At 50.7% G+C, this 11,364-nt stretch overlaps 1 protein-coding gene across 1 annotated transcript; it reads left to right on the forward strand.

The window, feature by feature from the left end:
• Window positions 1-864: 864 nt before the first annotated feature.
• Window positions 865-11,069, forward strand: LOC114616545 (bystin). Its single transcript, XM_028761981.1, has 7 exons — window positions 865-1,330; window positions 5,232-5,394; window positions 8,286-8,424; window positions 8,710-8,843; window positions 9,539-9,699; window positions 9,819-9,921; window positions 10,410-11,069. The coding sequence occupies exons 1-7, from the start codon at window positions 1,066-1,068 to the stop codon at window positions 10,753-10,755; spliced, it is 1,311 nt and encodes a 436-aa protein (XP_028617814.1). The 5' UTR covers window positions 865-1,065; the 3' UTR covers window positions 10,756-11,069.
• The last annotated feature ends 295 nt before the right edge of the window (window positions 11,070-11,364 follow it).

Below are 11,364 nucleotides of genomic sequence, written 5' to 3' on the forward strand. Positions count from 1 at the left end.
AGCACGGTGCCCAAACCTTACCAACTGCCTCTTTTTTTTTTCAAGTGAGACTTAAAACATTTTTTTGTTTGGTTGGTTGGTTGGTTTTTAGAGACAGGGTTTCTCTATGTAGTCCTGCCTGTCCTGGAACTCACTCTGTAGACCAGGCTGGCCTCGAACACAGAAATCCGCCTGCCTCTGCCTCCCAAGTGCTGGGATTAAAGGCGTGCGCCACCACCGCCCGGAGAGACTTAAAACATTAAAAACTTTGGGTCCTACTAGCGACAGTACAAGGCCTCAAGGACAGGAAGAGGTACCAAGAAAAAGAAGGTACAACAACTCCTGGCGGGTTCTTCGGATAAAGTGCTCTATTTGCCAAAGGGGTGTGTCTGGGAAGGGAGAAGTTCCACACAGCGCCCCCTGATCCACACAACCCGAGGACATCTTGGTCAGCCTCCGAGGAACCGAGAACCTCGGTCAAAATCCCCTTCCCCGGGCCATTACAGGCTCACAGACACCTTCACAACCCCATGCTCCGCACCACAGAAGCCCTTCAAGTCCTACCATGTCACTCCCATGATGAAGGGTCAAAACGTGTCACCTCCAAACACTCGAACGCAGAGAATCCAGACCTTAGCACGAACGGCAGCCCCCCAAACACAGGAAACGGTCGTTGACCGGCCTCCGGAAATGCGTAAATACTGAGCGCCAGGGCGACACGCCCACAGGGAAGGCATCTCCGGATACCCAGGGGTGACATTTCTAGTACGTCATCGACTCGGCTCCGCCCCCAAGACATACAGCGAGTTGACAGGACGCCTTAGGCTACCTTTATGAATTCTGGAAAAGGTAACTTGGACATCTACCTCTTTCAATGAGATTACCTGAGAATTTGGGGATTCCTGCTCCAGGTCCCGAAGCTCTTCTAGAGATAATGACATATGAGGAACTTCCGGCCTCCGAACGCTGGGGGGCACTGTAATCTCTCAGTGACCTCTTGGAAACCGGAATACAAGGCGCAAGCGCAGTCTCGGCTTTTAGCCGGCTTCACACGTGTAGATCTTGTGGGTAAGTTTTTCGACAAAAATGCCCAAATTAAAGGTGACACGTGTTGCCAAAAATCAGGAGAGGCATGCACCTCTGGCCGACCAGATTCTGGCTGGGGACGCAGTGCGCGCGGGGACCCGAGAAAAGCGGCGGGGACACGGGGTCGAAGAGGAGGAAGAGTATGTGGGACCCCGGCTGAGCAGACGGATTTTGCAGCAAGCCCGGCAGCAGCAGGAGGAGCTCGAGACTGAACATGGGACAGGAGATCGGCCAGCAAAACCGCGAGAGCGCGCCACGCGGCTGGGTGAGTGAAGCGGTGGGTTGGGCCCGTCGAACACTCTTCATCAGAATACTGGGCTGGAATTAAAAAGAGTAGGCGGCTTTACATTCCCTCGTGGTCCTTCACTTCCACTCCTGGGTTCCGGAACCCAGAGTTAAGCCAACAGAAATTGATTTCTCAAGCCAGTTCTAGCATTTATTTATTCTCTGGGCGTTTGAAGTATTTGTGGGCTGCCTGCGTAATATGCTTGAACTGCGTTGTTTTTTAGGCAGTTCTGATACAGAAATAAGATATTCGTCCTTCCTGATAGCACCTCAAGTCTATCCTGAAGTCTAGCTCAAGGCACACATTCAAAAGATAATTAAAGCTATATATTCCAGGCAGGCAGGAGCGGCGATGCTTTCATGTAATCCCAGCACTCGAGAAGCAAGGCAGAAGGCTTTCTTGGCTATGTAGTTAAATTCCAGATTAACTTGAACTACGTGGTAGAGCCCTGTCTCTCAAGAGAGAGGGGAAAAATTATATTTCTATTTATTTAAACAAAGACGTTAATTCTATATGGTGGGTATACCAAGTTTCATGTCCTACTAAAACCTGAAAAGCAAGTGGGGAATGTTCCAGCGATGGGGGAGGGAAACAGTATTGTTTAGAAGCTAACAAGGGGGAGAGATGGATGGGTAGGTGCTTGCTACCTGTCTCACTGAGGGGGAACTGCTGTTGATCTCCAGTTGCTTAATCTTCTTTGTCCTAAAAGCAGATTGGACACATTTGAATACGGCTTTAGGATTACAGCAGCTTCTCTGCTTTCTTTTAGATTTTTTGAAGTAAAGGGTCATGGAACCCAGGATGGCCTCAAACTCTCTGTAGGGGAGGATGACCTTGAACTCCTGATCTTGCCTCTGTTTTCCAAGTGGTGACATTCTAGGTGTTTGACAGCACACCTTCTCTTAAAAACTTTTTCTTAGCCAAGCAGTGGTGGCGCACGCTTTTAATCTCAGCACTTGGGAGGCAGAGGCAGGCGGATTTCTGAGTACGAGGCCAGCCTAGTCTACAGAGTGAGTTCCAGGACAGCCAGGGCTATACAGAGAAACCCTGTTTCAGAAACAAAACAAAAAAAAAAAAAAAAACTTTTTCTTTAACTATGAGACCGGATCTCCTTAAGTTGTTCAACCTGGACTTGTACTTGCTGGGTGACCACGGCAGGACTTGAACTTTTGGCTCCTTCTGTGACGCTGACAGTAAACTTCACTTTGAAGCCATCTGTTTGATGGCTACTTCCAGCTTTTTCTCCACCTGGTTCTTCCAAGAAAACTCACATCTTTATATCCAGTGATCTACCTGAGATCTCCAAGTTGAAGACTAGTATCTGTCTCTAGTAAGAATGCATCCAAAACAGAAGCCGTGACCTCCTCCCCAAGCCTGCTCTCTGTTTGCTACACAGAGTTTGTTAGCGGGTTAACCTTCCACTGCTCAAGGCAGAATCCAGGGCTCCTCTTTCTCACTGTACAGTAAGTCCTGATGATGCTGTCTTTAGAGTATATCCAGAACCAGGCCACTTCCCATTAACCTCACACACCGCCTGTTCAAGCTGCCAGTCTCTCCCCTGAATCGCAGCGGTGGCAGGAACATCCTAATTTGTGTTCTGTGGTCCATTCAGCAGCTGGAAATCTACGGCATCCTGTCTAGTGTCTCTGTTTCGGGTCTGACCACAAACTAGGGAGGGAATAAGATAATTCAGCTGGTGAGGTACATGCTTTGAGAGCATGAGGCCCTGACTTCCACTCACAGCAGCTCGTAGTCCCAGAGCTACTGTATTGAAGACAGATCTTCTGGGCCCACTGGGCAACCAGTCTAGCCTAATCAGCCAACCCCAGGTCCCCAGCCAGACCCTGTTTCAAAAACAAGGTCAAAAAAAAAAAAAAAGCCAGGCAGTAGTGGCGCAGGCCTTTAATCCCAGCACTTGGGAGGTAGAGGCAGGCGGATTTCTGAGTTCGAGGTCAGCCTGGTCTACAGAGTGAGTTCTAGGACAGCCAGGGATACACAGAGAAACTCTGTCTCGAAAAACAAAAACAAACAAACAAAAAACCAAGGTCATCAGCTTCTGAAGAATAACAGTCAAGATTCACTTATGGCCTCCATGATGAAAGGGTTCACTCATATACAAAAAGCAAATAATAATAACAACAACAAAACACCCCACAGATGTCAGCTTCTGTCTCCTAATTGCTCCGTTTCCCTACTTGTTTCATAGCACTTTCTCCTTTTGTTTAACGTGTACTTTGTGTGCATGTGCGTGGCATGATGTGTGTAGAGAACAGGAAACTCTCAAGAATTGGTCCTCAGCTCTTCAGAACAGTTGTTCTTGCAGAAGACCCGGGTTTGGTTTCTGGCATTCATATGGCAGGCTACAGCTGTCTGTAACTCCAATCACAAGGGATCAGATGCCATCTTCTGATTTCATCAGACACCAGGCACACTTGTGCACGGACATACATGCCTTCAGCACTCACATACTTAAAGTAAAATAAATAAATCTAAAAAAAAAAAAAACCCAACAACCTTGACTCTCCCTGTAGGTGCTCCGTGTGCTCCCTTAATCCACTTCCATAGCGGACGACCTGTTGCTACGCAGTGTTTCTACTCCTTTGGTTCATTAGGCTCTTTCTCAGCTGCCTTTCCAGCTATGTGTGGTGTTCCAAAAGTCAGCCAGTTGTATTAGCATATGACTTTAATCCCAGCACTCAGGAAGCACCCAGCCAAGGCTACATGGTCAAGACCTCAGGATATGGCAGAAATGTCCCGACCCACCTATCGCCCAAGCAAGGACACAGAGACCTTTCATTAATTATGAAAGCTTGGCCTCAGCTGGCTTGTTCCCAACTAGCTCATACAACTTAACCCATTATTTATACTGTTGTATGTTGAACCATGTGGCTCGTTACCACTCCTCAGTACCAGCACTTCTGTCCCAGAGTTCCTATCTCTGACCGGAAGTCCCATCTATACGCTCCTGCTTTGCTATAGGTCAGTCAGCTCTTGATTAGACCAGTCGGAAGGTGCTGGAGAAGGTGTTTACACAACACCCCAGACGGATGATGCTTCGTGAAAACAACAGTGCCAGCTGTACTCGGCTCTCTGCTGTTACAGTGTGAATAATGCAAAGGCAACCTTTACACAGAACACAAGGTTATCCCCACAGCAGGAGCTCAGAGTTAAGCACTGTGGCTCGTGTTTGTAATTCCAGCACTTGGCAAGTGGAGGCATGAGAACAAGGAACTCCGAGTCATCCTTGACCACCTAAGTCAGTTGGTCAGAGTCTGGATGCCAGTGTCCAACCTTGAGAGCCTTCCAGATGGGCTTTACATTTCCTGTCTGGCTCTACGGTCCTGCTTGTGGCTCTAGCTCCTTAGCGCGCGACACTCTAACAGCATCACTTTCCAGGATGCGGAGCCTCGTCAGCCTCCGTACTCACCTGAGTGCCAGTGGTACACACTGCCTCTACCGTGGGTTTAGTTTTAGCACATGGTACAGCTCTACTGTGCCAGCAACATAGTAGGAAGTCAGGGCCCAAACTGCCTACTGTGGGCGCATCAACTTTTCTGTCCCACTTTGAACTGGGTACAACGATAGTACCTGTTCCTTGAGGTCGTCTGGATTACACGTGTGTAGTATAGAACAGATCCTTCTAGATCACTGAGGGTTACATACCGTCCGTTATTGCCATCATCATCTCTTGCTTCCTGTGCTGTATTTTGTCTCAAGACTCCAAATCTCTGGGAACAAAAGGATAGTCTGTAACTCTTCCTGCTCCTTCCCTGTGCACATGTGTCCTTTCTGCACCCTGGGCGTGCGGTACATGGAATGGTAAACTGACTCAGAAGCCCCTGCTCACCGTGACTCTTTTGTCTTGTCTTTCCTCTTTTAGGGCCGGGAGTGCCACAGGATGGATCAGATGAAGAAGATGAGGAATGGCCTACCCTGGAGAAGGCGGCCAAAATGACCGGGGTGGACCACCAGGCAGAGGTGGTCGTGGACCCTGAAGATGAGCGTGCCATTGAAATGTTCATGAACAAGAACCCTCCTGTCAGGTAGGGCTTAAAGGTTGGGACAGTGGACCCTGGTAGGAAGTTCCCAGAGACCACAGCTGCTGGTCTGACCATTGCCAACAGTGGCCTCCTAAATGGGAGTGACCCAGATTCAAAACATCTCCCCTTGATCCATCTGATAGAGAACTTCTAGATCACCCAGTTCCTTGTTAGGGACCCATTCTGGTTTTTATTCTTGGTACGTTACTCTCATAACTTAGTCTTTAATTCAGGGCTTTCGCTCTCAGTCACGGTGTTTGGGCCCAATGCCTCTCTTTCTGTGTGGAAGCTGGAACCCAAGGATCTTTATCAGCTGTCTCTGACACCTCCCCTCTTGAGACCAATAGTGAAAAGTTATTCCAGGAATTGCCAAATGTTCCCAGGGAGTTAAACCTACCTCTAGGTAGAACCACAAACGTATCCCTATGCAGTATAAATGCTACTTCCAGACATGCAGTTGTTTAGGCTGCCTGTGGTCAGATTCTTGAGCAGATGGATCTGGCCTGGTTGAGAAGAGTGGGTTTAGGGCAAAGGGTCTCAAGCAGTTTATCCTTCAGAGTGTGGTGTAGTATGCCTCTTATCATTAATAGTACTGGGATGGGCAGGTTGGGTCCAGAGAACAGAAGAAAAGCCCTCTCCCAGGAGGGTGTCTGACAGCTCTGATAATGGTCACCAAGTGTGGATGTGGGCCGTCTGCCTGCCTGTCCCCCAAAGGGCTCTCAGGCAGCGCTCGTACCTGGTGGTGGCTCTTGATCCTGACAGGTTTAGCAGAATGTTTTCTGCAATTTGCTATAAGGAAGTGACAAGATGGTGAAAATGGGGACTCTGGACACTATTGAGCACTGGCTGCTGGCATTTTCAGAAACCAGGCTAAGGTCTCTGGGAGCACAGCGGTTAGGCTGTGTTATCTAAGGCACACTGAAGGTGCTGTGAGACTCCCAAACTAGAAGTTGAAAGACTTAAATTTTACCCTGTCCCTGAGGAAAGCCTCGAGGGCTGAGGTGAGTTGCTGACCTCTGAGGTCCCCAGGCCTGCGCGGGGTGGGGGAATAAAAGCACCTGCCACCAGTGTCATGCAGACCAAGTCTTCAAAGTCTCAGATTCAGTGCTGCCTGGCACAGAAAAAGACAGCAGAGAAACTTTTTCCCCTTGTGCTGGAAGCTAGAACCCAGGGTAATGCCTTGTCAGGCATTACTGTGTGAGTGACACCCCAATACGGGGCAATTTGAAGTCACATCAGCGGCCCCTGGAGATGCCGTTAGCACACCACAGCCTACTACATTGGTAATTTTCTTAGAACTTTTTTTTCCTTTCTTTTATGGGTATGAGTATTTTGCCTGTATGTATGTACATCTCGTGCATGCCCAGTACCCGTGAAGGTCAGAAGAACTAGAACTGGAGTTACTGGTGGTTGCAAGTGACTCTGTAGATGATGGGAACCAAACCCATTCTCTACGAGAGATCTTAACCGTTGAGCCGGCTCTCCAGCCCACGGTGGCAGTAATTTTAACTCCTCATTTGACAGCTTCTGTTTAAAGAGGCTGAAACGGCAAAGGCAGCAGGATGGCTCAGTGTGTGGGGTGTGCGTCTGCACAAGCCTGGTGAGCTGACACCGATCCCAGCTACTCACTTAGAGGGATAATTGACAGAGGCTGAGAAGGATGCAGTTGGTCCTAGGACCGTTTGTACGGTAAGCGGAAAGAAGGAAGGAAGCTACCTGGAGTCTCGGCAGGTAATGGAGATGTGCGGCGCACCCACAGGCCAGAGCTCCAGTGATCTGTATCTCGTCTGTCTTTGGTTTTTCAAGACAGGATTTCTTCGTGTAGTCTTGACCATCCTGGAACTCACTTTGACTAGACTGGCCTTGAACTCACAAAGATCCGCCTGCTTCTGCCTTCTGAGTGCTGGGATCAAAGGTGTGTGCCACCACTGCCTGGCACAGAGCTCCAGCTTGTACTCAGAAGTTGCTCTCCATTCTACGAGCAGTGTTAGGTGTGCTTGAAGTAGCACCCCTCAGTACATGCTGGCTCTGTTTGAGAGTTCTGCGTGCAGGCATATGCAACTACCCTTTAGCTGACTGTCCAGGGTAGTCTCTTTACTGTCGCCACTTTACAGATGAGGAAACTGAGGCATAGAGGAGTCAAGTGACAGGCCAAGATCATACAGGGGATAGAAGAGCCAGGGCTGACTTCAGAGTCCAAGTGCCTGATGTCCCCGCTACTGCTGGCTCTGTCTCAAGTGCAGAGACATCCGGGCCCTGTGCTCTCTGCAGCGCTTTGTGGTGGCTGAATGGACGTAGAGAAGAGCTGAGGCTGTGATCCCAGCAGGATCGAGATTTGTCAGCATCTGGGGGAACTGCACGGTGCTCGCTTCTGGCATCACTTATGCTAAAATTGGAACAGTGACAGACCATCGTCTGGCCCCAGTGCAAGGATGTCGTGCAAGTTTGTGAAGCATTCTTGTATTTTTGGGGGGGCTGTTTTGTGACTCTTTTTTTTTCCCCTTTGAGGCAGGGTCTCATTGTGTACTCCTGACTGGCCTGTATCTCCCTATGACGACCACCACACTGGCCTTGAACTCACAAAGATCTGCCTGCCTCCCGAGTATTGGGATTAAAGGCTTCTGCCACCACGACTGGCTTTCTCTTTTAATAAACAGGGGCCGGGCAGTGGTGGTGATACCATTAAGTCCAGCACTCAGGAGGCAGAGGCAGGGGGATCTCTGAGTTTGAGGTCAGCCTGGTCTCCAGAGCCAGTTCCAGGACAGCCAGGGCTACACACAGAAACACTGTGTCAAAAACAGAAACAAAAAAGTACACAAACAGGGTGAGGGGACTTTACAGCTTCATGGAAAGTGACCCTAATCCTTTACGCTTCTTTCCCTGTATCTCCGCAGGCGCACCCTGGCCGACATCATTATGGAGAAGCTGACTGAGAAGCAGACGGAGGTGGAGACTGTCATGTCAGAGGTGTCGGGCTTCCCTATGCCCCAGCTGGATCCCCGGGTCCTGGAAGTCTACAGAGGAGTCCGGGAGGTGAGAGCTAAGAGGGCGTGTATGGTGGGGCACCCTGACTCGGAGTGGGCTCTCATCCATGGCCCCCACCCAATAAGCCACTATGAAGAAGGACAGGATTGGGGCAGAGCTGGCAGGCTTGGGTTGTTGCACTGCCTCTTCCTGACCCTGGAAGTCCACCAAACGAGGTCACCTAGAGAATGGGTCTTTCTGGATTGTTCTGGACATGAGTGACACAGTTCATGAGACAGTGACGGGGCCAGGACCTGGAGCATGGTTTGGTGATTTTGCTTCCCTCGTCCCCAGGTATTATGTAAGTACCGCAGTGGGAAACTACCCAAGGCCTTTAAGATCATCCCTGCACTGTCCAACTGGGAGCAGATCCTCTACATCACTGAACCTGAGGCCTGGACTGCAGCCTCCATGTATCAAGCCACCAGGTAGCAGAGCTGGCCGGGTGGCAGGGTGTGGGGCGCGCGGGGTGCTCAGGCTCTGCCGCCGCCGTCGCCGTGCACTGGCCCATTGCTCTCCTTTGCTCTTGGGTTTCTCGTGACCGAGTCCTGAGATACATGTCAGTGGGAGGGGCTCTTCACGTCCGTGCTCCGTGTTACAGCTCTGCTGTGGGAGAGGAGCTTTACAGTTCTGATTCTCCTGAGCAGCACAAACTAGCTAAAGGTGCCCAGCTTAATACACGCAGGGCGGCTCCACCCACAGCAATTTTAAGAAAAACACAAGGGGCTGGAGAGATGGCTCAGCTGTTAAGAGCACCTGTTCATCTAGAGGATCTAGGTTCGATTCCCAGCACCCACATGGTGACTCACAACATCTCCAGCTCCGGGAGATCTGATTTTTCTTCTGGCCTCCATGGGCACCGGGCACATACACTGTGCATAGGCACACATGGCATACATGCAGGCAAAACACAGGCACACGCGCGCACGCACACATGACACAGAGAGATAGTATGTGCTTGGATTGGGTACATCTATAGTTGTGCTGTCTTTAAGCTGACCTGGATGTGTGTGCACACAAGTCCCACACACCCTTTCTGAAATTCTCGAATCCACCATCCATGGTGATACTTAAAGGGCCAGGGCCAGGCTCTCTTGTGACTTGGAAACTTGCACCTTGCTAGGATCTTTGCCTCTAACCTGAAGGAGCGCATGGCTCAGCGCTTCTACAACCTTGTCCTGCTTCCCCGAGTCCGAGATGACATCGCTGAATACAAACGACTCAACTTCCACCTCTACATGGCCCTCAAGAAGGCCCTGTTCAAGCCCGGAGCCTGGTTCAAAGGTGAGAGCACAGAAACCAGGGAGAGCGGAGGGGCTGGAGCTCTGGCTTGGTGAACGGCCGTACCCCATTGGTGGTCCTAGGTGACTCACCACCGACTGAAAGCATCTGACTCTGCCTAGGAATCCTGATCCCGCTGTGTGAGTCCGGCACCTGTACTCTCCGAGAAGCCATCATCGTGGGCAGCATCCTCACCAAGTGCTCCATCCCTGTGCTGCACTCCAGGTAGCGGTGGTGAGCTGCAGGAGGACTGGTCAGCGGCGAGCCAGGGAATAGAGCTAGAACGTGGGCATGAGGGTACCAATCTCGAGTCTGAGGCTTGTCTATGCCACTGGGTGTCTGATTACTCCAGCAGGACAGTAGGTCTTCAAGAGCAGGGTCCAGGGGCCTGGTACACAGTAGGTACTCAGTAAATAATTGACTGACTGTGTGAATGGACATCTAGGAAATAAGTGTGCTAAAAGGTGGGGGTGGTGAGACATCTGGACATGCTCTGTAGTTAAATATGGCAGGTGCTTGCTGTCCAAGCCAGAGCAGAGGTGTGGGCGGACAGACACAGATGGTAAAGAGGATCTCACGAGTATAGTAATGAATAAACAAGCAGCCTGTGGTGGTCCCCTTGGGAACGCTGTGCGAAAGGCTCAGTCTTGGGAGAGGACCTTCCCACTCTCATGGGTGTGGCCTAATTCCCATGATTCCACCTTCCCTCTCAGTGCAGCCATGCTGAAGATAGCTGAGATGGAATACAGCGGGGCCAACAGCATCTTCCTGCGCCTGCTGCTGGATAAGAAGTATGCATTGCCCTACCGGGTGCTTGACGCTCTGGTCTTCCATTTTCTTGCCTTCCGGACGGAGACGCGTCAGCTGCCCGTGCTCTGGCACCAGTGCCTGCTGACACTAGCACAGCGCTACAAGGCTGACCTGGCCACAGAGCAGAAGGAGGCCCTCCTGGAACTGCTTCGGCTGCAGCCCCACCCACAGCTGTCCCCTGAAATCAGACGTGAGCTTCAGAGTGCAGTCCCCAGAGACGTGGAAGATGTTGCTGTCACCATGGAATGAGAACAATCACCTGTGTTGGTCCAGGAGGCATGGGAGGACACCAGGACCCTGACTGGTGTAGTTAAAAGACATAGGTCAAGACACTTAAGGGTGACTATGGCATCCGTGGCTCCAGTCCTGGGCAAGAGGACTGCATCTGGTGACTTTCTTTGCCATTTTAGGCTTTGGTCCCTGCTCACTTCTGGAAGTTAACTGGAGTTACCCCAATTCAGCACTCCCACACCCCACCTGGCACTTGGTATAAGGGGTGCTCTCTCCAGATACTGTGAAAGCATACTGGCGTGCGGAGAAAACAAAGGCGGTTGTTTATTGCAGCTCTTGTGTTTTGGTCCCTGGAGGTTCCTGCGTCCCCCTTTAGGGAGAGGCAGGAGTCACTGCTGGCTCTTCCCTGTTCCCTGCTCAGAGGAGTGACCCCTCAACCCACCTTACTCTACAGAGCTGTCTCTCTAGACTCTTGCTTCCTTTGTTCTCCAAAGGAAGTGTGTGTGTGTGTGTGCGCATGTGTGTGCGCCCACGCGCGCTCGACTCTTAACATGACAGTCATGGGTGACTTTAGGGACACCAGTTTCTGCCGCCATATTGGGACAGTGTCTGTTGGGAAAGCGAAGT

The sequence above is a fragment of the Grammomys surdaster genome, unplaced genomic scaffold (genome assembly GCF_004785775.1).
Source record: "Grammomys surdaster isolate TR1022 unplaced genomic scaffold, NIH_TR_1.0 332510, whole genome shotgun sequence".
Classification (NCBI taxonomy): Eukaryota; Metazoa; Chordata; class Mammalia; order Rodentia; family Muridae; genus Grammomys; species Grammomys surdaster.

Bases quoted from the DNA above. Each gene is read 5' to 3' on its own strand.
- LOC114616545 (XM_028761981.1), top strand. From the start codon at position 1,066: ATGCCCAAATTAAAGGTGACACGTGTTGCCAAAAATCAGGAGAGGCAT. The intron at 1,331-5,231 runs GTGAGTGAAGCG...TTCCTCTTTTAG, and splicing joins AGAGCGCGCCACGCGGCTGG to GGCCGGGAGTGCCACAGGAT. The intron at 8,844-9,538 runs GTAGCAGAGCTG...GCACCTTGCTAG, and splicing joins TCCATGTATCAAGCCACCAG to GATCTTTGCCTCTAACCTGA.